General features: G+C 46.3%; 1 protein-coding gene across 5 annotated transcripts in view; it reads left to right on the forward strand.

Annotated features, from left to right (window-relative positions):
- The window catches only part of NTNG2 (netrin G2), a 72,003-nt gene that overhangs the window by 28,372 nt on the left and 17,434 nt on the right, over positions 1-26,197 (forward strand). For 4 of the 5 annotated variants that reach the window (XM_030535754.1, XM_030535758.1, XM_030535755.1 and 1 more), the window contains 3 exons: positions 3,428-4,071; positions 21,509-21,681; positions 23,707-23,733. In XM_030535754.1, the coding sequence (XP_030391614.1) occupies positions 3,428-4,071; positions 21,509-21,681; positions 23,707-23,733 (844 nt within the window). The remainder of the gene's footprint in view (positions 1-3,427; positions 4,072-21,508; positions 21,682-23,706; positions 23,734-26,197) is intronic. The other variant, XM_030535757.1, reaches the window with a different exon arrangement.

The raw sequence follows: 26,197 nt of genomic DNA on the forward strand, positions 1-26,197 counted from the left end.
ACTGCTTACTTCCATCTCTTTTTCCTGCTAAGTCATTCCCTGGGCTCTCTTCACCCTGCAAGATCCATCTTGTTCCTTCTATGCCCCTTCCTACCCTACCACCAGGAAAGTGATTACAGAGTTGCTTCCCTCCCCTACTGCAGCACCCTTCTCTTTTAAAACTTCCTCTGTTTGCATCACTCAGCTCCTTCCCAGCTGGGTTTCATCATTAATTAGCCCTGACCCACCCTCCAGGTGCAACCAGGTGGACTAATTCGCCTCTACAGCCCACATTAACCCTTTCATCACCTGTGTGGGGTAGGCACCCATCACCCCAACCTCCATCTTCTCGCATGTTCAGTTTTCTTTAAACTATGTCTGCATGTGTCCTGTTACAGCATTTAATGCGCAATTAATAAACCTTATTGTATCTTCTACAGCTAGACTGGGCCATGCACTGGGTACCCATTATGGGGCTTAAGGTGAAATTTGGACCTCCTTCACACCCCTGCGTGGGCTATGCAGACTTGGGTTCAGATGTGTCGGAGTAAGCAGGCTATTCATCCGCTACTCCCCTCCCTTCAGAACAGGTGTGTGGGATGTGGGTAGAGCCTTGCTCCTCTTCCTCCTGCCCCAAACACACCAGCCCACACCTGAGCCAGCGAAATGGGTGTCCTAATTTGCTGCTACCCTATCCCAGCAGTAAATTGCAGCCCCCTAAAAGGAGAAGGAAGCAGGAAGAGAATGGTGCCTGTCAGAGGCCCCTTTCTTTCCTTGTAGTGCTCCAGGGGCAAGACTGTTGTGTGTCACTCCATGCAAAATGCTTAAACCGTGTATGTTTCTGTTTTGCAGTGATTTCATTGGTGCTGTTTTTGCATATTGTGTTTTCTCTTGCATTGTCCGTATCCCTTGTTATGTTTTGACTGTGATGTTTTCCCCATGATGTTTGTCCCCTGTGTGAACCTGCCTAGTCACTACTTAGAAAAGAAGCCTCTCCAGGGAAAACCCAGAGGAAAGTGACTCTCTGAGGCCTAGTCTACACTGAAAAGGCTTTCTAGTAAAGCTGCAGCAGAAAACCTTCCCAGTGCGGATACAACTTTCTGGGCAAAAGAGGGCTTTTGTCAGCACTGCCTACAGAGATTCCCTGAATGAAGTAAACCATGCTGGCAAAATCTTGTTTGTTTGTTTGTTTTTAAAAACAAAAATATAACTTGTGTGTGCAGTAGGCATTTGCTAGTGTAGAAATGTTGTTGAAAGAAACATCCTTAAAGGATATTAGTAAACAGACAAAAGTTTCTAGTGTAGACCTGGCCTTAGTGGCACTTTTCTTTCTTATATGGCTTACCCTTCTGTTAAGAGGCACTTTGCTAGTGTTTGTGCCATCTTTCAGATGAGAGGCAAAACCAAGGTACCAGCACTATTACCTTTCTGTTTGTCCCAGTAAGATAAATTAGCTGTCCTAGACTCAGACTTTAAGGCCAGAAGGGACCATTGGGATCATCTAGTCTGATCTCCTGCATACTGAGGTGCTGTGGTCTAACCCATAACCTCTGGCTGAGTTATGGAAGTCCTCAAATCATGATTTAAAACATCAAGTTACAGAGAATCCACCATTTACTCTACTTTAAACCAGCAAGTGTTGTGGTTTCATGATTAAGTTGTGAGTGTACTGCAGCAGAACAATGCCATAAGCTGTGTCAACATATGAGAATGACCCAATGCTAAATTTCTCCTACAGTTTCAATTGGATGTGGGTTTCTTCATTTTCATATAGTGCTGCTGTGTATTGTTAAATAACTCCTACATTCCATCCAATAGGTGCCTGCATTTCAGTAATGAATGCAAGTAATTCCTCATTATAGAGAGAGGGTAGGGAATTGGATGATTGCTCTATATTATAGCTTAAGTTATATACCAGTATGCTATAAATACACCCCCCCACCCACAATAGAACATAAGCCTTACCATATGGGATCAGGCTACTGGTCCATCCAATCAACTACTGGCCAATGTATTTTTTTCCTTCAAAAGAAGATGGGAAAAACCATCACAAAAATCACTTGGTCAGTTGTGCAGTGCTCTAAATTCATACTTGACCTCTGTAAGTGAGTCTGAAGCATAGCATTGATCCCCCTTATTCTTCTTGCAGAGCTGCAGGTGTTGTTAAAAGGCAATAAAATCATCGAGCCCCTTTTGTTTTAAAGATTAGCTGAAGTGTCAGTTTAATATCAAATGTCTTATACCAGGAGAACAGTTCGCTAATCTGATAATTTTGCTCCATCTCTATCTACTACTGTCTTTCTGTGGTTGCAGGGGCCTCTGGTTCTTTACACACAGCTGTATTAAACCAATATTACTAAAAAGTTACAAAGTCAAGCACTCAAAAGTTAAGAAATGCCAGAATTAAGGTTGCCCATGCAATGTGAATTCAACTCCCTTGGGCACGTGTATTATGACACAGTCTTTAATTACACAGGCAATCTTAATTCTGGCATTTCCTAACTTTTGAGTGCAACCGTAATAATGTTCCTTTATTGTAGGTTGTGGGTGAGGTTTCCTATGTTTTTAAAAACAAACTGAATAAACAAATTCCAGCACGTGACATCACTGACACCCACACAGTTCATCAGCAGGGCTGAAACCTTTAGTTCCACTGCACAGACCTTTGCTATTTGAGCTAATGAGTCCATGCTAGCAGTAGGGGATTCTCATCCACTCTGTGGACCAGCACTACAGGGGGATGAAACGCACACTTTACCAGTGAGTTTCAGAGAGATTTGCTGACAGCGGAGGAATGTTGGGTTTCCTCCCTGGCTCTGGAAGGAAATGTGCTCTAGTGGGCATAGACCCCAGTGCCTGCGCATTCCCACTCAAGCTTGACCCTTTCTGCTCCATCCCCTCCATCTTGTCCCTGTCACGGTCCTGTCTCTTCCTAACCTCTGGCTCCTTGTCTCAGTCCCAGTCTCCACTCCTCAGGCTTCTCATCCCAGTCTCCATGCCCAGCCAGTCCTAGTCTCTCTGTCCAGTTTTATGTCTAAATCCCAATCCTCCCTCTCCCCACTACACCCAGTTCCAGTCTTCCTGCCCTGTCAGTCCAAGTTCTCCTTTCCCAGCTCCTCAGCCGATATGTCTTTCCTCTCCTCCAGTCTTGGTCTCATCCAGTCTCAGCAAGCGTTTTAACATGGGCAAAACACCCACCTTCTCTCTTAGCCTCATCTTGAAAATGGCTGAACCATTTTATCTGAAATTTTTGGAAAATTTCAGCCTGAGAGATACCCAGCATGTCAAATTTCATCCTGAAGGGTTAAAATTTGGTAACGTTATAAGCAACTGAAAACAGGATGTTGTCACAGGAAGTGTGGGCAGCCTGAATATTAGGTGGCACTCTCAGCCCCACGTTTAACAACACTAAGGCTCGCCTTCTTCTCTTATTATTGTTCATCTCCAGGAGAACCCGTACCTGTGCAGCGATGAGTGTGACGCTTCCACCCCTGACCTGGCCCACCCACCAAAGCTGATGTTTGACAAAGAGGATGAAGGGCTGGTCACCTACTGGCAGAGTGTGACCTGGAGCCGCTACCCAGAACCCCTGCTGGCTAACATTACACTTTCCTGGAACAAGAGCATTGAGCTGACAGATGACATTGTGGTGACCTTTGAATATGGACGCCCCACCATCATGATGCTGGAGAAGTCCCTGGACAATGGGAGGACTTGGCACCCATACCAGTACTACGCAGATGACTGCATGGAAGCCTTTGGCATGCCAGCCCGGCGGGTCAGAGACCTCTCTACCACCAGTGCCAACAGGATCATCTGCACAGAGGAGTACTCCCGCTGGGTGGGCTCCAAGAAGGAGAAGAACGTGCGTTTGGAGGTGAGGGATCGCTTTGCCATCTTTGCTGGCCAGGACTTCAGGAACATGGACAACCTGTACACCAGGCTAGAGAGCGCCAAGGGCTTGAAGGACTTCTTCACCGTGACTGACCTGCGGATGAGGTTGCTGAGACCGGCACTTGGAGGCACCTATGTGCAGAGGGAGAACTTGTACAAATACTTCTATGCTGTCTCCAACATTGAAGTCACCGGCAGGTAACAGTTACTATATCTATTTTTGTCTCTTTTGGAGGGATGGGGAAGGGGACCTTGTGTTAATATTAGGAAGAACCAAACTATATGCATTTTTTGACCTATCAGATCATCAATTTAGTATTTCTCCTATTCCTCTCCACTTTCCCAATACAAGACAATATCAGCATTTGAGCAGATGGGTGGCATGTCCTGTAACAGGATTACACATGAGCCACTGAAGGAAGTGCGAGTCTGCCATGAAGATTTGCTTAGTCCCCGCACTCAAACACAATAGCCAATCTAGCGGCAAGAGCAGGGGATTTAAGAGTTGGGAAGTGAGTGTTCTGAATTCTATTCCCAGCTCTGCCACTGACTTGCTCTTTGTCCTGGGCCAAGTCACTCAGCTCCCCTGTTTCTCCACTGCCCCCCACCAATAAAATGGGGGTATTAATATCAATATTATTAGAGTGTTTTGAGGTTTAATTAACATTATAAAGCACTTTGAAATGAAAATCCGCATAGAAGTGCAGGAGGCTCTCTGGGTATGCAGACATAGGCTTTCCTTCACCCCAACCAGAGGGATGGCATAAAATATGCCAAAAAGTTGATTATCTTCACCCTGGAACAAGGGATGCCTCTGAATATTGATTGGGTAAGTTTGAGTTAGCTCAACGGCTTCCTCCAACCGCTTGACCGATCTCCCTTCTTGCTAGCGCTGCTGCTTTTCTTCCCATCAAACTATCTGACCCCAAACCCATTTAGTGGCGCAGTCTATCAGGTAGCACAGTAGGTTGTTGGGAAAGGCCAAACACCCTCTCAGATGTGACCAGAGATTTAACAGTGTTAATTCAAGGGATCACAAATAAGAGATTCATCTCCCGGGCTAGAGGCCTGGAATAGCATCCACTGAAAATCTACTTTGCCCTGCTGCTCTATGCACACAAATCTTCCTGTAACACCTCAGTCCTGACCTTCATTACCCGCTGCTATTATAGTCCCAAGCACCGACACAGCTCTACCAATTCACCTCAGGCCTGACACCTACTCTGCTGCTATTCCAGCCTTTGGCCTCTCCTGAGGGAGACATGTACAGACACACAGGATGACAGTCTCTGCTCTGAAAACCTCACTAAGGTTGTCTAAGATGATGAGTGACATATGAAGGCTCGGAGGGAGGGATACTAGGCTCCAATCACTGAACGCCATTTAATTTATGATGCAAGTCAAGATTTGAACCTGGCTCTTCAGAGATGATGGTCTACCCCACTGAGCCCCATTCCCAGGCTGTCGATGGTTGAGTCACATGGGGCCTTTGTGAAGTTTAATCCCACTGGCAATTTTTTTGTTTCCCTTGGTTTCAGTGCTTATTTCTCTGTGCAGTGCCATATGTTACATTATGACATCAACCGAAAAAGCAAAGTAAGGTGGAAAAGTGCCAAGCTGGCTAATTTCCCATCCAGCTTGTGTGAGACTTGCAAGCAGGAGGGAAAAAATCCCACCCAACTAGCAAGGCTCTCAACAATCACCAAAGTGACAGAAGAGCATCTTGTAGCATTTCCAAACTGCTTGCTGCTAAGATTTGCAAGTAGAAATGTTTGGGAGGTGCCATCGTGGTTGGGTTTTCTGAATTCATACCAAGAAAAACGAAAGGGCCCTCTCTTTGGTGCGGGGAGGGGAACAGGGTGATGCAGGGAGCACAGTATGTGCACTGTATTAGGGGAGAAGTTTGGCTACCAGATTCATAGCTGCCCTGATTCAGCAATGGGTTGCCAGTTTATTAGCAGGGGCTCCCACAAAAGTTTTCCCCTTTAGCTGCCAATGCAGCCAGGTAACCACATATGTTTCTTCTCACAGGGAGAAACTGTGAGAGGCTGGGGAACCTACGTGTCTGTTTTCCCCTTTCAACAAAGATACATTCTCAGAACTATAACCCAGGACACAGGCAGCATCACTTGGGACAGACTTTGAGAGTGTCCTTGCTGGGCACAATCCGTTCTGTTCCAAAGGCAAAATAAATAAGTAAAAATCTGCCCTTCAGAAGTATTATTCTGAGCCTTTGGCAAGGATGACTGAGCAATGTCCAGTGAGTGGGTGACTCCAACAGAGACAGAAAGTCACTCCAACCCTCCCTTCTGTTTGGTGGTGGAGTTTTAACCCCGGGTGGGGCCCATCTGATGGCACATCCCTGCCCTTCTCTCTGCATTAGTGGATTTTCCTCCATGTCAGGCTTGTGGTGTAGAACGTAGGCTGTTTGGAACATGTGGGGAGGAGGGAAAAGAACAGAGCAAGAGAGAGAGGAAACAAAGGGACAGAGCAAGAGGGCGAAAAATGGGAAGTCGAGTGAGGAGAGAAGATGAGGAAGATGCCTAGACCTGCTTCTCTTTTCCTTGCCCTTTTTTTCCCCACTGAAAGCAGTGAGCACCTTCACTCCCTCTCCTGCCAGTATCTCCCTTTCCTCCTTCAGCCCATTTGGGGGTCTACTTCTCACAGAGTGCACTCGCTGACAGCTTGGTGTGGGAGCAGCCGGTGTGAGTGGTGGTGGTTACTAACAGCAGTGGAAAAGCCGCAGTAATCAAGTCACAGCTCCAGTAAGCACGCTCTGAATGACTGTGTTGGCAAGACAGTTGTAGGTGCTATATCAATTCATCACGTTTGGTTGGACGGTGGGGCCATGACATGTTTGGAAGGGATCTCATCTCTGAAAGCGGTAAATTAGGATCAAATACTTGGTGCCTTTGCATAATGAACTTTGGGTTTCAAAAATGTATAAACTTTGTACCCGTTGTGTGAGCAACCCAAGATCGAGTCAGTGTACGTGCTCCAACCAAAACGATCCTGCCCCGTGGAGCTTACAGCCCAGTTGTGATTTGCCTACTGTCCAATTATTCATCGTAAGAAATGCTATAGCCAAACACAGTGTATTTTACAAACATTAACTATCTAAGCCTCATAAACACCTTTATGAGGCAGGCAAGGAGTAGTAGCCCCGTTTTACAGAGGTGGAGACCCAGCTAGAGAGGTTGTGTGACCTGCCCAGGGTCACAGAGCAAGTTGGTGTCACAGCTGAGATTAGAACTCAGGAGTCCCTTGCTCCCTCTTCCATACTCCAGCCGCTTCTTTTTTCCCTTTGAAGAGCCAAACAGCCTGGATAGAGCCCCTCTGGATGACTGCACTTCAAGGACAAAGGGCGGCTTTCACAAATGGCCTGAGAGGTTCCAGTATTTTACTCACGTGAGCAGGACTGAGGGAGCGATGTGTGTGTGTCAACCCTGAGCCCTCCTGCAATCATTGAGCAGTGTAGTGTAGGAGGCACCGAAGATTTGCTCCGAGCCCTACTCAGGGCATAGCAGAAGGGGCTGCTCCTTTCTGCCCCCTGTACTTGTTAAAATAAAGAAATTGGTATAGAATATAAATGTGCTGGAGCTTTTTTAACATTCAGTGGAATTGCTACAGCTGTTGGGACTTTTCCCTTCTCTTCTCACTGGGTATTTCATTTGATATTTGCCCCTCCTTTCTGTGCTGCGTAGGGTTCTCCACTATGATATTTTTCATTCTCTGTGTTATTAAGAGGAAGGTAAATGAGATCTTCCCAGCACAGAAGGTTTAAAACAAAATCCCAGCCCTGATGTTTGTGTGGAGTTCCACTTACTCAATATTTGCCATTCAAGCTTTGGCTTTTGAGCGAGGCGCCTCTGAAGCTGAAGCCAGCTCTGACCCCAAACTTAATGAGATTAACTTTTGATTTATTTATTTGTTCTTTCCTCAAACAAGTAGAAGCCGCAGTGGGTTGTGTAATGCGTCTCTAGGGCTCATAAGGAAGGGGAGGATGAAGAGAAGGGAGGGTTAGACTACAAATGACCAGTGGAAATTAAAGCACTATTTTAAGTAGGGGGACAATTACTGATGGTTTTGTTTTTGCTTTTTAAATGTCTGAAGAGCTCCCTCCTGCCAGAGCTGGCAGGCTGCCTGTGCCTGCTGCAGAACAGTGGCATCTCTGCTCCCCTGGTCCCTCCACTCACCTCCAGTTAACATTTCAGCTGTGCACTCCAAGCACACTGGTTTGGGTGCTTTCTGAGTACTCTTGAGTTTTCTGTGGGTGGGGAGAGAGAGTGGGCTGAAATCAGAACTGTTTACAGAGCCTCTTCTCCACTCCCAAACTTTAGGCCTGCTGATAAAATGAGACCCTGCTTTGAGCTACCTTTGCTCTCCCCTCATCTCAAACTAGCAATTGTTCTGTCCTTTCCCCAAGAGGACAGGCCCTTCGTGGGCCAGATTGAGGGTGGAGAGGCAGAGGTGTCCCTCAGTCTGGCTTGCCCACAGCTGCCAGCTCTGCAACTGAAATACCAAGAGGGTAGTGGGAGGAATTCTTGCCTGTTGGAGAGGAGCCATGGCTGGGTGGTGAGTGGGAGGGAGTCTTCATCTAAACTGATCCCTCTCCACCAGTCCCTTGATTACTTCAGTTCCAGCCAGTAGTTTTTCACTGACAACTAATCTAATACTGACTGTAAGTGAAGCTAATTAGGATACAGGTATTTAAAACCAAATCAAATCCTGTGTACATCTCAGCAAGGAAGGGTCACCAGGTGCAAGTAAGGGGGAAACCAATGTGAACCTGATCTAAACACTGCACTGGAAAGAGAGATGTAGCTAAGAATACCCAGGACTGCTTCAGTGGGCTGTAAGGAGGAGGGGAGGGTATTGAATGATTCCAGGACAAGGGAATGAATAATTGTGTGCAGAAAGGGGCAAGTGCATAGATAAGATGGTGTATCACACTGGGGATCAGGAAGGGAGATTACAAAGAAAGAGGGAGACTATAATTACAAAAAAATAAACATTTTTAAAACCAGAGGGAAAAGAAAAACTTACCTGCATGGTGTTGGATCCAGTGACCTGCAGATCTGGGCAGCCAGTTGGCTGAAGGTGGAACATTTCATGCTAGGAGCAGCAATCTCTGCGGGCTGCTCCTCCATATTACAAATGAGAGCAGCTGCAGTCTACTGCCGTGGGTGTGGATCTGAGGCATAGGTTGCTCGGGTGGCTTTCAGGTGGGCAAAATTTAGGCACCTCTCCTTTAATTAATAGTCTATCACCAAGTTTCAGGCTGAGTGGCCCTCTGATCAGTTAACTAAGAGTGGCAACTTTAACTGACGTCCAGCATCTTGATATAAAGTGACTACGTTTGTGATACTGATGAGATTGGAGTACAGAGGCAGCTAGCCAGTTTCCAATTGGCTTTAACGGTCAGGAGAAGAATCTGATCATCACTTAAACAAAACCCTTTGTCACCAACACAGCACATGAGTCAGTGGAGCTTTCATAGATTCAAAGGCCAGAAGGGACCATTGTGATCATCTATTCTTCCCTCCTGTATCACACAGGCCAGAGAACTTCCCCATAGTAATTCCTACAGCGGATTGTTTAGAAAAACATCCCATCTTGATTTTAAAATGGTCAGTGATGGAGACTCCACCACTGTTCCAATAGTTAATTACTCCCACTGTTGAAAATTTACACTTATGTACTTATGTCATCTAGACTTAGCTCATGACTTCAGTGCAGTTTATCTAATTCCTCCGCAGGACAATGTGTTCCTGTTACAGATACTGTGATGCTGTTGGATGGGCCACCCCAGAACCTGTAGTCCTGCTGGTAGGTTACCCAAATCCTCCTTCGGTCAAGATGGCATTTCTGCAAGCTCCTGGGCTCTCCCAGCAACTTCCCCTACCCCCATTCCAGCTTCTCTAGAAGAAAAATCATCACAGGAACCTGACAAAACGTCCTGGAACAAGAGCAGGGCAGAGGTTAAAAGGACTCAGTCTAATGGAAGCTGTTCGCAGGGCCAGCGCTTGCATTTAGGCGTCTTAGGCAATCGCCTAGGGTGCCAGCATTATTAGGGAGTGGCATTTTGCAAGAGAGGGCGGCAGGCGGCTCTGGTGGAGCTGCCGCAGTGGTGCCTGTGGACGGCCGGCTGCTTGCGCAGCTGTGGTGGACCTCCCGCAGGCACGACTGTGGCAGCTCCACTGGAGCCGTGGGAGCAGCCGACCGTCCGCAGGCAGGACTGCGGAGCCAGGGGACCAGCGCACGGGGCGGCGAAATGGCTGTGCGCCTAGGGCGCTCAAACCCTAGCGCCGGTCCTGGCTGTTTGCCTCATTCTCACATCCACATTCTGTAGGCCGCAGCACTTTTCTGGGGACCATATGTATCCTGGAGGAGAATATGGGGCAATCCATGGAAGCTCTGGATAGGCTTGGAGATCTTCATTTCGTGGGTGCTAAGTGTGGTGTTGGCTGGACCCTACTATTGGCTCCGCTGTGCCCCCCAAGTGCATACACATGCACCCCTCTCCGTCTGTACCTTTACATCCCACTAGCTCAGCTAGGTCTCTTTCTCAGTTCACGTCTGCCAGTTTATTTTTACTCTCTTGCTCTTCCTTGGTGTTATTTTTCTTCTTTCATCCTGTCCCTATTGATCTGCTGAGTAACTGGAGATGCACAGAACTTAGGACAGGAATAGAAACGAGAAAACCCTTGGCCTGTGCGCGCATCAGATGGGGTAGTGCAAGGGAGGGAAACGGAAAGACCTTTCCACACAGCTCTCTGTTTGTAGTTTAGTTTTCTGCTCAGAACAGCAACCAACCCAGTTAACCATGTGAGATTGAATGAATGAGGCTCCTCGTCTCTTTTCCTGTGTGCAGAATCACAGGGGGCTTGTCAGGCAGGTGAGATAGAAAAGGCCACACTCTGCTCCTATCATGCAGCATCTCTTTGGAGTAATTTTCTCCTCTCTTGAATGTCAGGCACAGCAGCATTCACTAGGGCACACTCCATCACAGAGGTATTAATAAGCAGTAATTGAAGTTAATGTGCCATAGCCAGGACACAGAGATTCAGTTATGAGAAATCAGATTTGAGAGAAGTGAATCAATTTCAGACTAATTAACAGATTCCTCTCTTTCTTTCTCGCTTCCCTTTTTTTCCCTTTCTCTCTTTCTTTCGCTCTCTTTTTTTCCAGACCTAAGTAGTCCTCTGAGAAAAATGTGGAATGTGAGCTCAGAGATGTTATTTATATTACAAAATGCACATGTGAAATAGGCTTAGAGAATAATAATACCTCAACTGCTGGGCCTTTGTCTAGCCAAGGATTAATTAATTAGAAGAGATGATTTTCGGTTTTGTAGCTTGTTTGTTTTAGGTTCCACGCCTCTCCTTTCACAATCCGTTTTCTTTCTGTGAAGGTTCTTTTGTTAGTGGTGGGTAATTTTTGGTTTAAGTTTTCCGCCTCCCAATGGTTTGGTTTGCAATTTTTTTCTCCTGTTGTTTCATGCTGCTGTGAGGTACACACTTTTACACATGGATTTCCCTGCCAGGGTTGCATTTCTTTCTGTTTGAATATGAGTATAGAGTTTGCCATAGCAGACCAAAACACTAGTCCACTATCCTGCCTCCCGCAGTGGCCAGTACCTGCAGCTTCATACTCAAAGGAACGTGACCGTCCCCAAACAGCCCCATAGTGCAGCTGGTTAATTGTCCCCTGTTGTTCACATGCAGGGGGTTATTCTTTGCTGCCCTCCTAATCATCTTATGCCACAAAACATGATAGTTGGTGGTACTAGATATAACATCTTGCCTAAAGAGATACAATTACCCCTCTGCTCAGCTGAGCTGCAGCTCCTGATTCTGTCCCTTTGTATGGTGCAGTGGCCACAGCCCTTTGTGTTTTCATATTTAGGATCCAGACTGGAATCTGGAAATCGGTACACCTGTGTGAAATGAGTTCTGTTTGGTCTCAGCCTGTCTTTCAGTGCATGGAATTTCCTAACCCTCTATTTAGAAAGTTGTAGGAGAATCTCTACATGTATAGAATCATCGCTTGCTATCTTCAGTCATCTGACAACTGCTAAAGGGTTGCTTTAGAAGTGAGGTTCTTAGATTCTGAAGAACAACTGACAAGTGATCAGACATGTTTTACTGAGGACTGGACGGGGGACTGGGAGCAGCATCTCCACCTGTTAGCAGCAGGAAAAATACACATGGGCAAAATATTGTAAATACATTTTGAGCTTCCCTCTGCTGAGATGCTGCTACTGAGTACAATGTGCCTACCACTCTTCCCCTGCACTGTTCTTGGAATTCTCAAGAGGTGTGGTATATGTCACCCATGTTAGGGGTAACTGGCTCCCAATAAACTATAGCATCCTGCTTTTGAGGATTGCCAGTCAGCTAGTGAGAGTGTTCTGATGATGCACTATTCCATTGGCTGAGTGTGTTCTCTCTCACTGCAGGAGGATTGTATGGATGAAGTTTCTTTGGAAATGGTCTTAACTGGAATTAACTCTAGTTTAAGAGAAATCTGGCTCCAGGCCGTATAGTTAAATTAAGTTATTAACTCACATCAGCTGTTTGCTTATATTTCCCCAAGACTCTTAAATGCTATTACTGTAATTGCTGCAAAATGGAGGAGAGTCCTTGCAGGCTTGCAGTAAGAGTGGGAGAGAGTGGGAGACACAGAAAGCTCCTCCTTTGTCCAAGCACTAGTGCCACTTCATCAATAGCAGCCGAGAGATGCTCAAGGTCCTATTACCTGCCTCTGGCTTTGTTTTGTGGAGCCTTCTTTCCTTTTGTTGCTGAGTTGTGTCCGGTTCTGAGCAGATAATAGAATTTCATCGATAGACTGAGGAGGTGATGTATGTTAAAGCACTTAATATAAAGAGACTTCTACAGGAGCCCAAATTAAATTTGGCCAATGAACTCAATTGCACGCATTATTGCGTTCCAGGAGAAAGTCCAGAGAGCATTTATACACATTACTCTGCAAATATTTATGTTAGTATATCCGTGGTACATCCTTTTCACCCTTCCTCCTCGTCTGCCCCCAGGCCCCTACCTAAGAAGAGTTTTTAAAATGACTGCTCTGAATGTAAATAATGATAAGGGGAAATCCTTTCCAAAGTTCAGCAGTATTTTGACTGCTGCTGAGTGGCAATTTATTTTAAATGAATTGCTGTGCCCAGTAGAGTGGCTATCCATTATGCTCATCATCTTGGCATCTTTTAGACGGTCTTCTCTTGATAACCCAACTCCAAATGAATTTCTAAGGGCAGCACAAATAGTTTTTTTTTCCCCCCTCAAGGGTTCCAGTAGAATTCATCAGTCCATAACAACTCTGTGTTGCTAGGATTCTCTGTGGTGAGTATTGCTCATGGAGGCTGGGAGGAGAAAAGCATCTCAGGGATGAGTTTAATCGGTACGGTGCTTCGCTCTGTCAGGCGCTGTAGAGTGGATGCATTATGTGAAGTGTCCTGCACATTAAGGCAGCGTGACACATACCTTGTTCCACACTACGAGGACCCAGGACATTAGGCTGTCTTATGGAAAGCTGCCAAGTTTGGATCGAGAGCTGAATTTCCCAACAGTGCAGCCTTATTCAGACCTGGAGTGGTGGTTTGAGGCTGAAATGGGGACGTTCAGATCAGGATATGGATTTCCTCAGAGTTCAGAGGTGGCAGCATTGGGGATTTGGCTCCTGGGTAATCAGTTCAGGCCCATCTCTAGTCATGTGATGCATCTGCACTATAAGATCAAATCGTGGGTTGTGTGCTGCTGAAGCCATCTGATGTTGACATGACAAGTGTGTTCTGCACCTTGAGGTTACTTGGGCTGACTTACCACATGAGGTTTTCCCACCTTGCAATCTGGGATAGTGATAAACCCAGACTAGGTTATTTTTTTCCAGGAATTTGAATCTAAATAGAAAACTCTTCTTTCTGGGAAAGCAGGGAGCCGCCTACAGTCTGTATTCACTGGGAACTGTTTCACTAGCTTCTGGGTGCACAGATGGAGCACAGAGTCCCAGTGCAATGGCCATTGTATTTTGTATTGCAGACTTGCTGTGATGTTAGTGAAATAGTTGCTTCATGCTTTGCTGATCTGCCAGAACAGTTGCAGAGAATTAGGTAGAAATGGGGTTAATCGTCAGAGAGCTGCATAAGTTGCTGTGTATAAGCACAGGCTGTGGATGACAATAGTGGGAAGTTATTCATGTATTCATGAGAGCCAAGATTAGTTGAAAGAGGGACTTTCTCAGGGACAAAGAGGAAAGAGCTCCCTTCAAACACATGGTCCTGGGAGACTCATTAAAGGTTCATCAGTTACAGTGAGCAAACAATTCAGTGGAAAGTCATCATAATCCATCCTTTGGACGGCAGACAATAACAGCTTTCCACTCCTGTGTTGAGTTTTTCTGATGCCAGCTGTGATAAGCAGGGTGCAAGAAGGGATTTTAATTGGGAGCGATTCCATTGCTGAGCTCTAGGGTGAGTCTAGATGGTCTCTGACTGGGGAGTAGGAGAGCTCTCCATCTCTAGCCTGAGACGCAATCTGCATTGCTAAGAAGATGGTGGCAAAGTTATCAGCCTTGACGTATAGACTGGCCTTACTCTCTGCTGTGGAGAGAGGATAGGTGATGGAGGAGGGAAGGGAGGACGGATGGAGACTGAGAGACATTGGTGAATAGAGGTCATCTCCCACTGTAGTAATGGTGTGAAAGGGAGCACTGGAGGAACCCAGCTTCTCCCCTTCCATCACTCTCCTGTATGCCAGTCACACACATCTCTGGAAATTCTGGATGCCTCGAGCTGCTTGTATGTTCAGTGTGTATGTCTGACTCAGATGGAGGGGGCTTGGGCCAGGGCTCCTTCTTTAGTTCGAGGGAATTCTACGGCCTGTGTTACACAGGAAGTCAGACTAGATGATCACAATGGTCCCTTCTGGCCTTGGGATCCATGAACCTAAAGCTCTCGGAGAGTGAGTACTGGGGACAAAAAGGTTACAGGGGTGATGAGTGCAAGGAAGGTGAGCAACATACCCACTTATTGAGCATTTCCAAATACCTAGAGCAGCAGTACAGTGTGGTGCAGTGGTTAGAACAGAGGACTAGGAGTCAGGGTTTCTGGGTTCTGGTTCTGCAACTGAAGGTCCATGTGTGTTTTTGGGGGGCTGGGGGAGAGTCACATAGGTACTGGAACTGGGGGTGCTAGGGGTGTGGCAGCACCCCCTGGCTTGAAGTAATTTCCATCATATACATGGTTTACAGTTTGCTTCAGTGGTTCTCAGCCCCTCCACTATGTGGATATTCATTTAACTTCTCTCTCTGTCTCAGTTTCTTGATCTGTAAAGTGGGAATAAGGATCCTTAGTTAGCTTACAAGGGCATTGTGAGACTGAATTCAGTGATTGTAAAGGATTTGGAAATCCTGGGAATCAAATTGACTATCTCAGTGGATTTTTAAAAAAAACTATGTATGTTTTAATTTTACGATGAATGAAAGACCAGGCTGCCTTTTTCATTCTTTCAGCTATGCTGGAAGTCTGCTGCACTTGCCTTAGTCTCCCCGGCTCCTCACTTAGAAACCTTAAGCGTGCTGGCCCTCCGTCTCTCACGCGGAGACTTGGCACTGGCGTGCCTCTCTCATTGAGAGCTGCTGCCGACCTCCGGAATGCTGACTCCTAGAAATGGAGGTGACTAGGAAATGTTCTTCACGGCTGCAAAGCTATGCCTACACGCCTGTAAACTTTCCCTGGCGCCCTGTGGTTCTCCTTGTGTCCCTGGCTTAGGCCTTGGCAGACTAGGCTACGCTGCATCATTTCCAAAGGGAAGAGGAGGACGGCTAAAGGACCTGCATTAAAAGTCAATAAATGCTTCAGTAATGTAAGTAACAGCGTTTGGAGCCAATACTGTAGTGTTACTACAGCATTCAGGCCTATTACTAGGGAATACTGTTTGACATTCTGCTGTTTATTCCCAGCATGGACAAGCCATGTATGCTTCCCCTATATTGCCCTGAGGCTGGGGATGAGAGAAGTTGAGACTCTTCAGTATTTGGTCTCTCTGCTGATGCCACCTCCTCTGCTGGTTTTTGTGTTAGAGAAACTTACCCATGAGGAACTGGACTGAGACCCACCACACTCATTTCACACAAAGGTCACTTAATAATTATCAAATGGTGACCACTGTCCCCTGGTCTAGACTTGAACCAGCAACTTAAGGGGGAAAGGCTCCCCCCCCGCCCTGCCCCCAGCAGCCCTTGAGCCAGACAGACCTTACTGGAGGAATCATTTCATGATGGTAGAAAGGGAGAGGAGTTGTGGCAGCCCTGAGAATGGAGAGGTGTACAGTAGCCTGTGCTAGGACTTGTGGCATTGTCCACCCCTCTAATATCATGGATTAGATCCTAAACCCCTTTTCCTGGTCCTGCTCTGGCTCAGACAGTTGGGTACCCGATAAAGAGGAACAGAGAGAAGCAGGACTTGCAACCCTTTGGACCGGACTAATGCTATTTTCTCCATTCTCTGCCTGCTGGATCTTGGCTAGAGAAAGGGATTCTTCCCCCTCTGCTGCCAAGCTAAAGCGTGTGTCCTTGAACTGAAGGCACTGATGGTGATGGGAGGAGAAGAGTTGTTTTCACCCAACCAAACCTGACAAAGGAGTTAAAGCAGAACAAAAGATGGGATGACAGTTGGGGATGTGGGTGTGGGACGGGAGTGGAAAGTTTTGCTCCAGGCAGCAGCACCGTGACGGGATCAGCAGCCTGGGCCATTGGAAGCTGCTCCGCTGTTCATTATTAAATAATGGATCCTGATTGATTGGTCTGAAAAGTGCTGCGTTGTGGGGTCAGGCTGCTCAAGTTATAGTTTTCTGGTTAGATTGATGATTCTCAAAGGTCGAATTCAGAAAGCAATTCCCTGGTAAAATTGATCCTTTGGACGAGGGAACTTCTGTGCTATGGATAGGGCTGGGCCGCGAGAAATAGCTGACCTGGGACTAAAGGAGGAGGGCGGCGGGCTGTCTCTGCTGCTGCTGGCTCTTTATTTAATTTTCCTTGTTTACACTCATTAGAGAGTGAGAACCGTCTCTGGGAAGCACAGTGCCCAGTCATCGCAACGTGCTCCGACAGCCAGACCGATTGAAGCATTCCGTGGCTGACCCAGGAAGCCTGTCCTTCCTCAGCCATGCCCTGCAGATGTGACAGAGGCATGCAAGACCACTGCTCCAGGACTGAGGGTAGCCCCAAGTGCTGATCTGGTAGCTGGCGCTTGGCTTGGCTGTTGTGCATCACGGGCAGTGAGCTTTGTGTGTGCACGGGGGCATGAGCGTGCACATATACCCGCTTCCAGCAGAGACCCTTATTTCACACTCTTTGTAGCTGTAGGAAGACAAGTCGGGGCTGCATCCCCCTCTCTGGCTGAGATTTGTATCTGAGGCCTGGTAGTCAGGTTCAAATTCCATGCTGTGGTGCAGCACCTCAGCTCTTTGAGGGAACCCCCTAGTTTTTTTTGACTGTTCTAAAGGCAGAAGAGAGGGGGAAATACGCTAGCCCTAGAAAAGGGCAGAGGATTCGGGGAACTTCTCTGCCACCATCATTGTGCCATGAGACCTTGGCTGAAGTTAAGAGAAATGTTTAGTAAAATGCACCATGCAGACGGAAGTTCAGACACTAGCAGCTCAGCAACACCTTTCTATTGTAAGAGCTGCTCAGGCCCTGCCCAGGGAGGTACAGGCCATGACTGAATAACCCTGGTTAGCCTCTGTTGCTGCTGTGGGAATGCAGCTGGTGATGAACAGTCTTCTGACTCAGGGAAGGCCTTGGAGCATGAAGAGACTGTCACATTTCACACATGATCTGAGTCTGCTGCCTTGTCATTACAATAGTGTATCTATGAGTGACTGTAAAAGGTCCCTGGGACCTATGCCCAGTAGTGGCTTTTGGTCCTCTTGTCATGTGATCGCTGAGTGCACAGCAGCGCAATGAGCTATAATACCTTTCCTTTCCTGGGGCTTTCAAAGCAGCTGGCAAATATTAATTAGTTAAGCATTATCCATGCTGCATTGGGAAGTATTAGTCCCATTTTGTAGATGAGGAATTGGAGGCAAAGTAACTTGTCTATAGCATAGCCAGGAACAGAACCAGGAGCCCTGTCATCCAGGCCTTTACTCTAGCCAAGCTTACAGCTCTAGGCTTGAGCTAAGGAGCAGGAGTTTCCCTTGGCTCCACTCTTCTCTACTACTCAGAAACATCATTTAGCACACAACAGTGCTCGGGTTCAATCTGCCTCAGACCCACGTGCCTACTTTTAAGCTTCCATCTGGTCTCCATCATTCAACCTGGAACTAATAGTTCTGCAGGGGGCAGAGGAAAACTTGTGCCACATGACAGTGTTGCCTCAGGAATCCATCTCTCCTCTGCTGAGAAAACGAGACTAGGAACGCATGGCCTTGACCACTGGAGCATCTGTCAGAAGGGGAGTGAGGAGATAGAAGAAGTTAGCCTGTGTGGTCAAGGCTTCTGAGCTGCCTCCCATGTGTAGCACCCCTGCGTCTGAGTCTGGCTTTTAAATGGTGGGTTCCAGAGCTGAATCATGCACTTTATTGTCCCATTTCACAAAGAGTGAGTAGTGCTGTACCTCCCTGAAACCCTTGCTCTCGGACTCAAGCCTGGGCCAGCTCAGCAATGGTGATGCTGTGACCCGTTTTAACCTGCTATCTGCTTACTCCCTCCCCTTCTTTTGTTACTTTTATAGGAAGAGAAGGAGCCAGTGCTCCCCGGATGCTAAATAATTCACAGAGTCAGGCTCCATGCTCCAGAGTGCTGGTCACTGCCTATTCAAAGAGGTTAGGACATCAGTGCAGAAACTTCTGTCAATCAGAGGCAGACGGAAGAATCCATCACAGCTGAGACATGGGGACCCTTTTTTTCTAAGTGCTGGCTATTGCCCCCTCTTCCAGAGTCTCTGATTTACAAGCTGTTCCCAGCATTTTTAAGTTCTGTGGTTTTTAGCTTTCAGCTGTTACCTGCCATTGCCAGCCTTCAGTAACACAGACACTCAAACATAATATGCTGTGTTTGGCAGCTCCTGCTTGAGAGAGCAAATTTGCTCTCTGATAGAGTGTACTGTGGCACCTTATATGTCACATGCATCTGACGAAATGGGTATTCACCCACGAAAGCTCATGCTCCAAAACGTCTGTTAGTCTATAAGGTGCCACAGGATTCTTTGCTGCTTTTACAGATCCAGACTAACACGGCTACCCCTCTGATACTTGATGGAGTGTACATTTCCTTCTCTGCCTGGGTCAGAGATGAGCAAGCATTGTATGTTGGAGAGGAGGGACTCTGCCCAGTTTCTGCATAGCATGTGAGTAAATAGTTTGCCGGAAATAAGAACAAGGAAACAAAAATAACTTATGAATGAATCTTCCAGCCTTGCACAAATGGGATCACAGCAAGGGCAGACTCAGTGGATCAGAAACATGGGGATGGGACTCTTTGGAGATTCTAAAGAAACTTCTGCTCCTAGAATATTTTCCACAAGAGATTGTGATTTCTGTCTTGACTGGGTATAGTGCAGGTGAACAGTATCAGGTTTATACCTCTTAAAACTGATGTCCTCTGTTTATTCCCAGAACAGATACAGCAGAGAAAGCAGCCAGACAAGCTTCTCCTATGCACTGTCCCCTCAATAGGCCTGATTCTCCACTGTCATGAACCTTCTGGTCATTTACACCTGTAAAAACTGGGTACTACCCAATCAGACTTCTTCACTCACTTACACGGGTGGTTACATTTCTACACCCCCTTTGCACAGATGTAATTGTTACACAAGGTGCAAGGTTGTAAAGAATCAGGCCCATTGTACCTCAACCCTAACCTAGAGGAACTACTTGTAAGATAAGCAGGGAACCCATGGTCTATAGGGCGCATAGGCTGACCATAGACTTGTGAGCCCTGAGTTCTAATCTCAGCTCTGACTTTGTAAGAGTTGCCTAACCCCTCTTCTTCTGAGTCCTTATGTGTAAAACAGGGGTATTTAATGGCTACCAATCTTGCAGTGGTTCATTAAAAGTTTAGTCATTAATGTTTGCAAAGTGCTTAGTACTGTTTCCATTCTTTGTTTTCTCTGGACGCTTCCAGAAAGGGAGCAAGTTGTGAGGAATTTTTTTTTTTTGACACGTGGCCTTTTATCCACTAAGAACTGACCTGAGACTCACTATATTCATTTCACACAGGGCACCAAATAGCCATCAGTCGGTTATAACTTTCAGTCATCACTAGTCAGGGCCGGATTGCAATGGGTGGTCTCGGGATGAAAGGTTCTATATCCTAGCATTACTCCACTTCCTGGGAGAAAGGCTCTTAATTTTAACAACCTGTTTGGGGATTGAGGGTCTTGACTCATTAATATAAACATGAGCTATTCCTCTAAAATCCTGTGTGTCTAAGGGCCCGAGATAGTTCAGAAGAAGAATATGGGAGGTCTGGGTGATCTCAATGATTCTCAGAGTCAGCCTCCCCTTTTCTTATCCCCATAGGAATTCGGCATGGGAAGAACATGTGAAACTGGGAGGCCTGGGTGGTGTTTTGGATTGCTATGGAGGGTTTATTTAACATCAGTCTCCCTTGGATCACAGGTGAAAAGATTTTGCTGATCTTCACTTAAGACTTGATGATTGTTGGTCAGTTTCACAAATAGTAATAGGGCTAACTTTGGCTCTGACTTATACATTCTGCAGTTGCATTGAATTCAGTGGTGTTGCACAGGGTGTGAGTCACCACAGAATGTAGACATTATTATGTATATAATGCCTTTCATCCAAGGATCTCAAAGCACATTATAAATAAGCCTCATAATGTTACCCCCATTTTACTGATGAGAAAAGAGAGGCACAGCATTAGAAAGTAAGGCCAAACCTGGTTGCCTAAAATCAGGCCCCCTAAATCCATCTTTAGGCACCAAATAAGTGGCCTGAGATGCAGTTGCTCAATGAATCTCCTGTCTCCTAGAACCTTGATCTTACCAGGGTAGGTTGTGCCATTTACTACTAGCATTTATAAACAGGCATATTCCTGTCCTATTGCAGTCATGTGGGTAGAGGTGTTTCAGATGCCCCATGAACAGGTGAATGAATCCTTGTAACACAAATGCCAATAGGAACATGGGTGAGTGCTGTGAAACCCTTATCAGAGCTGCTGTGAAGGGGTAAGTAACTTGGCTCTACTTCTGTATGTTCAGCTACACAGCATGTCCGTCTCAGCTGGGAGTGGATGTGTTACTGTCCTGAGAACATAAGAATCACAATACTGGGTCAGACCAAAGGTCCATCTAGCCCAACGTCCTGCCTTCCAACAGAGGCCAATGCCAGGTGCCCCAGAGAGAATGAACAGAACAGGCAACCATCAAGTGATGCATCTCCTGTCACCCATTCCCAGCTTCTGGCAAACAGAGGCTAGGGACACCATCCCTGCCCATCCCGGCTAATGGCCATTGACAGACCTATCCTCCATGAATTTATCTAGTTCTTTTTTGAACTCTGTTATAGTCTTGTCCTTCATAACATCCTCTGGTGAAGAGTTCCACAGTGGCATTGCGTACCATTTTCTCTCTTTCATTTTCCTCCTACAGGTGTAAATGCAACCTCCATGCCAACCTGTGCTCCTTTAAGGAGGGCACCCTGCAGTGTGAGTGCGAACACAACACCACTGGCCAGGACTGTGGCAAGTGCAAGAAGAACTTTCGCACCAGATCTTGGCGGGCTGGCTCCTACCTGCCTCTCCCCAATGGATCCCCTAACGCATGTAAGTTACTATACTGAACTGAGCCCACACACTGGCCCTCTACACAATTCCTGTAAGTCAGCGCCGCTTCAGGATGCCTCCATCTGGAGTCAGTGTACAGTCTGCAGGAGAGGAGGGTTTGGTTTTACAGTGGAAGTAAACATTTACTTGGTTCTCAGTGTGCACAGGAATTGGTTGCCACGTGGGTAGATGGAAGGGGAGCTTGATGACTTTTTGTAGTGGAGTGGCTGGAGTGAATGGATGTGGATGGACAGAAGGGTATCCATGCTCACAGATGGTTAGGTGTAGGCCATCAGAGAGATCCATGGCCTTGAATAGGCATTTTACTCTGAACTACTCTATGTCCCTTAAAGAAAACATCAACAAGTGGCTGTGGGAATGTGTTTACCTTCAATTCAGTGCACAATAATTGCACGGAAGACTGAAGAACAGGAGGATGGAAAGGAATGTTGGGTGCCCTATTTATTGTCAGCTGGAAGCTGTTCATATGTACATCATGGAGTATCTGGCCACAGTGAAGAAGACAAAAGTGTCCCTGTCCCTCAGCACAGCGACAGTCGCATGCAATTAATTGTCTGCTGCATTCGTGTTGTGCTACATGCTGGCTTGAAAACAAAAACAAACATCAAGGCTGTAAGCCATCATCATCTGATCACGGGAATGTTGGTGGAGGAGGACACCAGACATAGTCAAATCTCTCCAGGGTTATGTCCAGTTTACATTAGCAGGCTTGCTTAAATGTCACAGAGCAGCAGTAACCATTCCAGCCTTTTAAGTAGCAGCCTTGAGTGTTACCAAAGAGAATCCTTTTTTCTCTCCCCCTTCATTTCTGAAAGATTTATGCGCTTTAAGATGATCAAAGCTGAAATACAGGCTCCGAAGGCTGTGACAGGAATGTTTTGTGTGTGCCAGGGATGGTAGATGAGCTGATTCTTTGAAAGGGAACAAGCTTGTCAGCTACCGCCAACTGCCTGTGTTCCTTCAAAGGATCCTGGGAGAGATTTTTGGTGTTGACAGGGACAATGACATGCCATTCTCTTTCTCTTCCTTCCATCTCTCTCCCCATTTCTCTATCTTCCCTTCCTTTTTCCTCACTTTTCTTATCCCCACTTCCCTCCCCTCCATTTCACTCTCTTTTGTACGTCTGTCACTCATTCTTCTTTCCCTATATCTCCCCTTCCCTCCCCCCACCCCTCAAGCACCCACCTCATCCTCTCTCCCTTCAACTCTCTCTTTGGCAGATTTATGGCCAACTTCTGGAGTAGAAGCAATTCTCCAAAGGCCTTTCTCACCAGTCGTTGTAGCATTTTCATTGCTGGCCACCTTCTTTATGGTTGAGGAAAGGTGACTACTGGGTGTTTATCTCCCCTGTAATATCTGGATTAAATGTGACCTTAAACGGTCCTCAAACTTTTCTCCCACCTGTGACCAATAAACTAGCAGTGTTGGAATCTGGCTCCCTCAGCCTCACGCCATTGGATACACAATTTAGAGGCAATTTCTTCCCACCAAAACCTCCCAGCCTCAGGTTAGACGCTGTTTCCCCTCTCCCCACAGCCTGCATTGCTGGGTGTTCTGTTCCAACCTAAAAAATACCAGCCTCAATACAATCCCCTCATGAGTCAGGGCCCGCAACTTGGGAATCCAGCAGTGGTGATGTGGAGCTAGTGGCGTAGCAGGACTGACTGGGTTCACATCACACGGTTTCTAGAAGAGACTATGACAAGTCTCAAAAGCATTCATGACCCTTACTGGGCATAATGGCAGGCCAGAAAAAAGGGTTAAGAAGAAATTCTTTTAGCAATAGGCAAGCTGGCTTTCCTCCCTCCAGCCACTGCAGGTAGATTTCAGCCTGTGCGTCAGGACCCAAACATTTTCAAGGCCACTGCTGTCTGGTCACCTCTACGGTTTGCCTAAGGCTGCTTTTAAGATGCAGCAAGCTGGAACAACCATCAACAAGGCTCCTGTTAATTAGCACAATGGCTCTCGGCTTCTGCTGACCCTGCTTCTTTTCCTTTTCTCCAGGTGCAGCTGCAGGCTCGGCCTTTGGCAGTAAGTAAAAAAATGTAACTGAACTGCTGGCATGTGACGCCTTCAGCGCATGGGGCCTGTGCACATCACTTGGGAGACAAATGGTTCTTTTCTTCTCATTATCATCTGCCAGGCAATAAGTCTTGTCCTCTAATTGTCTCTCATTGTCTGTCCCATCAAAGAGCTTTCTATTTTCCTTCTTTGACTTCAGTAACCTCATTGTTTATTTCTCTGGCATGGTTTCTCCCCCTGAGGTTCATTAGAATGGCAGCAGGAAAGGAAATAAAAAACAACACACTTCTTCAAAATCACCAATGATTGTAATGAACTTTTCCCCCCAGTTTCACAGACTTCTGCTCTAAGGACCTGTTTTTGAATTATTTGATACAGCATCCAGTTTGGGTTACCTTGGGCCTATCATGCCATCCATTCAAAAATAAAATTATATATAAGTGTAATATTTGAGGCCCAAGCAATTGATTTCAGTGGGGATTTCTGCAGATCAAGCACCTTCAAACTTTGGGTCACCTGGAATCTAGATCTGAATTTTATGGCTCAGGCTCTCTCTGAAAGAAATATACGGTGAAGGTGGAGAGAACACAGTGGAAATGTGATGGTGAATGGGATAGACAGGCTTGTTTGTGAGCATAGGACATCTAAAGAGGGATTATTTAGCCTTCACAGAAGACAAGAGGTGACCTGAATTAAGTATTTAAACTAGCTAAGGGTTATTATGAAATTAAGCATGATAATCTACATACACGAGGTTGTGGGACAAACAAGGACTCAGGGACATAGGTTGAAGTAAGAATTTATATTCATAATAATCCCTCACATTTTATTATTGCTGGTCAGAGCAATGAGAATTGGAATAGAATGAATATTATAGTCAAATCATGGTATCAAGTAGTGTTCCTGAATTACTCTGTCATCCCTGGGGTAACTCCCCTGACTTTTCAGGAGTTATACCAGTGGTTAATTTGGCCTATTGTATTAAATAATCCAATGTTTGCTTTTGGGAATTTATTAAATGAAAGGGACGTCATTTGATTTTATGATCCCCTTTTGGTGGTCTGAAGGGAATTGTTTTGCTGATTAGGAGGTTTGCCTGGGAGAATCTTTGCCATCAGAGAGCTCAAATGTATATGAGAGAGATGGCACAGCTATTGTTAAGCTTTCAGACAGGAAAGGCTTGTGTGGCCTGTTTCTGATCCCACATGACTGCAACTCCTACCTCTTTTTGCCATTATCCCATCATGATACAGACACACTCATTCTCTCTTGGCTTTCTAGGTTTAATTAACAATGAGTTAGTGATAAAGTTGACAATATTGAAACCAACATCCATGCCAACAAAGCAAAGTTATATAGCAACCCAGCCGAAACATGCACGCACACACGGAATCTTCCTAGGTTCTCAACGCAGACATAACACTGTCCCAATGCTAAATTCTCTCTGGAGTTGGAGTTATCCCCCACAAACCCAGCAGCTTCTTCTGTACATATCACGCAGCTGGGTTCTTCAGTTTTTCCTCTCTCTCTCTGTGATTAAGAGGCAACCAAGAGCAACACTTTTGGTCACCAGTGTCCCCAGCTCCTGGTAGGTGACGTACTCTCAGGAGTGAAGCAACCCTTGTGTTCTGTAACCACCAGCTGAGGGCGACTCCTTTACATGAATAATAATGGTTGGAATTTACAGGGCCTTAAAGCCAATTCTCTTCCATTAGATTCAGTGGGAGTTATGAGCATTGATTTGAGTGGGAGCAGGTCCTGTGTGCCTCCTTCACCATAAAAATAGATCATAGAGGTGCCCATGGGCTTGGGATTTTGCGTACCATAAGAAGCAACAGCGAGAGCCACAGAGATCCTCCAGCCTCCTCAGGTGCCTTCTTTCCACCTCTTTTCTTTGTTTCTTGTTAGCATATGAACGACCACAGCGAGTTTCCACTACAAAACCCATTACCACTGCAACGCCCAAAACTATAACCACCACCACCGCCACTAACCAGCCTGTCACCATGCAGCAGCCAGGTGGGTGCCAAGCTCCACCCAGCGAAGCAGATCCTACCCTTGTTAGTACAGCTAGGTCCCTTAGCTAGTTTCACTCCTTATTCCTCTACCGGCTTTGCTTCCCGCTGCAGCTCCTCAAGTGGCAATTATTAGCTTTAATAGGAAGATTATCTCCTCGGACTCCTTGTTCATCCATCTTGTAGGAGTTTCTGGGGACATGGATAAAAATCACACTGGATGGGTTCAGATCCTCCCAGCCAGCAGAAAGCCTAATTAATGTTCATCCCTAATTTAATTCAGGGAAAAGGGCATCTGAACGTGGAAGTTTAATAATACACAGATTCTTCCCTCTTCAACAACAGCAGTCAATCCCAATCCCAAAGTCGACTCCTTAGAAGAGGCAGGTTCTTGCATGACCCTTCATCTGTCTGTCTATCCTCTGCTGCTGCTCTGAGGTCATCGGAGCATCATTTCC

The sequence above is a fragment of the Gopherus evgoodei genome, chromosome 16 (assembly GCF_007399415.2).
Source record: "Gopherus evgoodei ecotype Sinaloan lineage chromosome 16, rGopEvg1_v1.p, whole genome shotgun sequence".
In the NCBI taxonomy this organism is placed as follows: domain Eukaryota; kingdom Metazoa; phylum Chordata; order Testudines; family Testudinidae; genus Gopherus; species Gopherus evgoodei.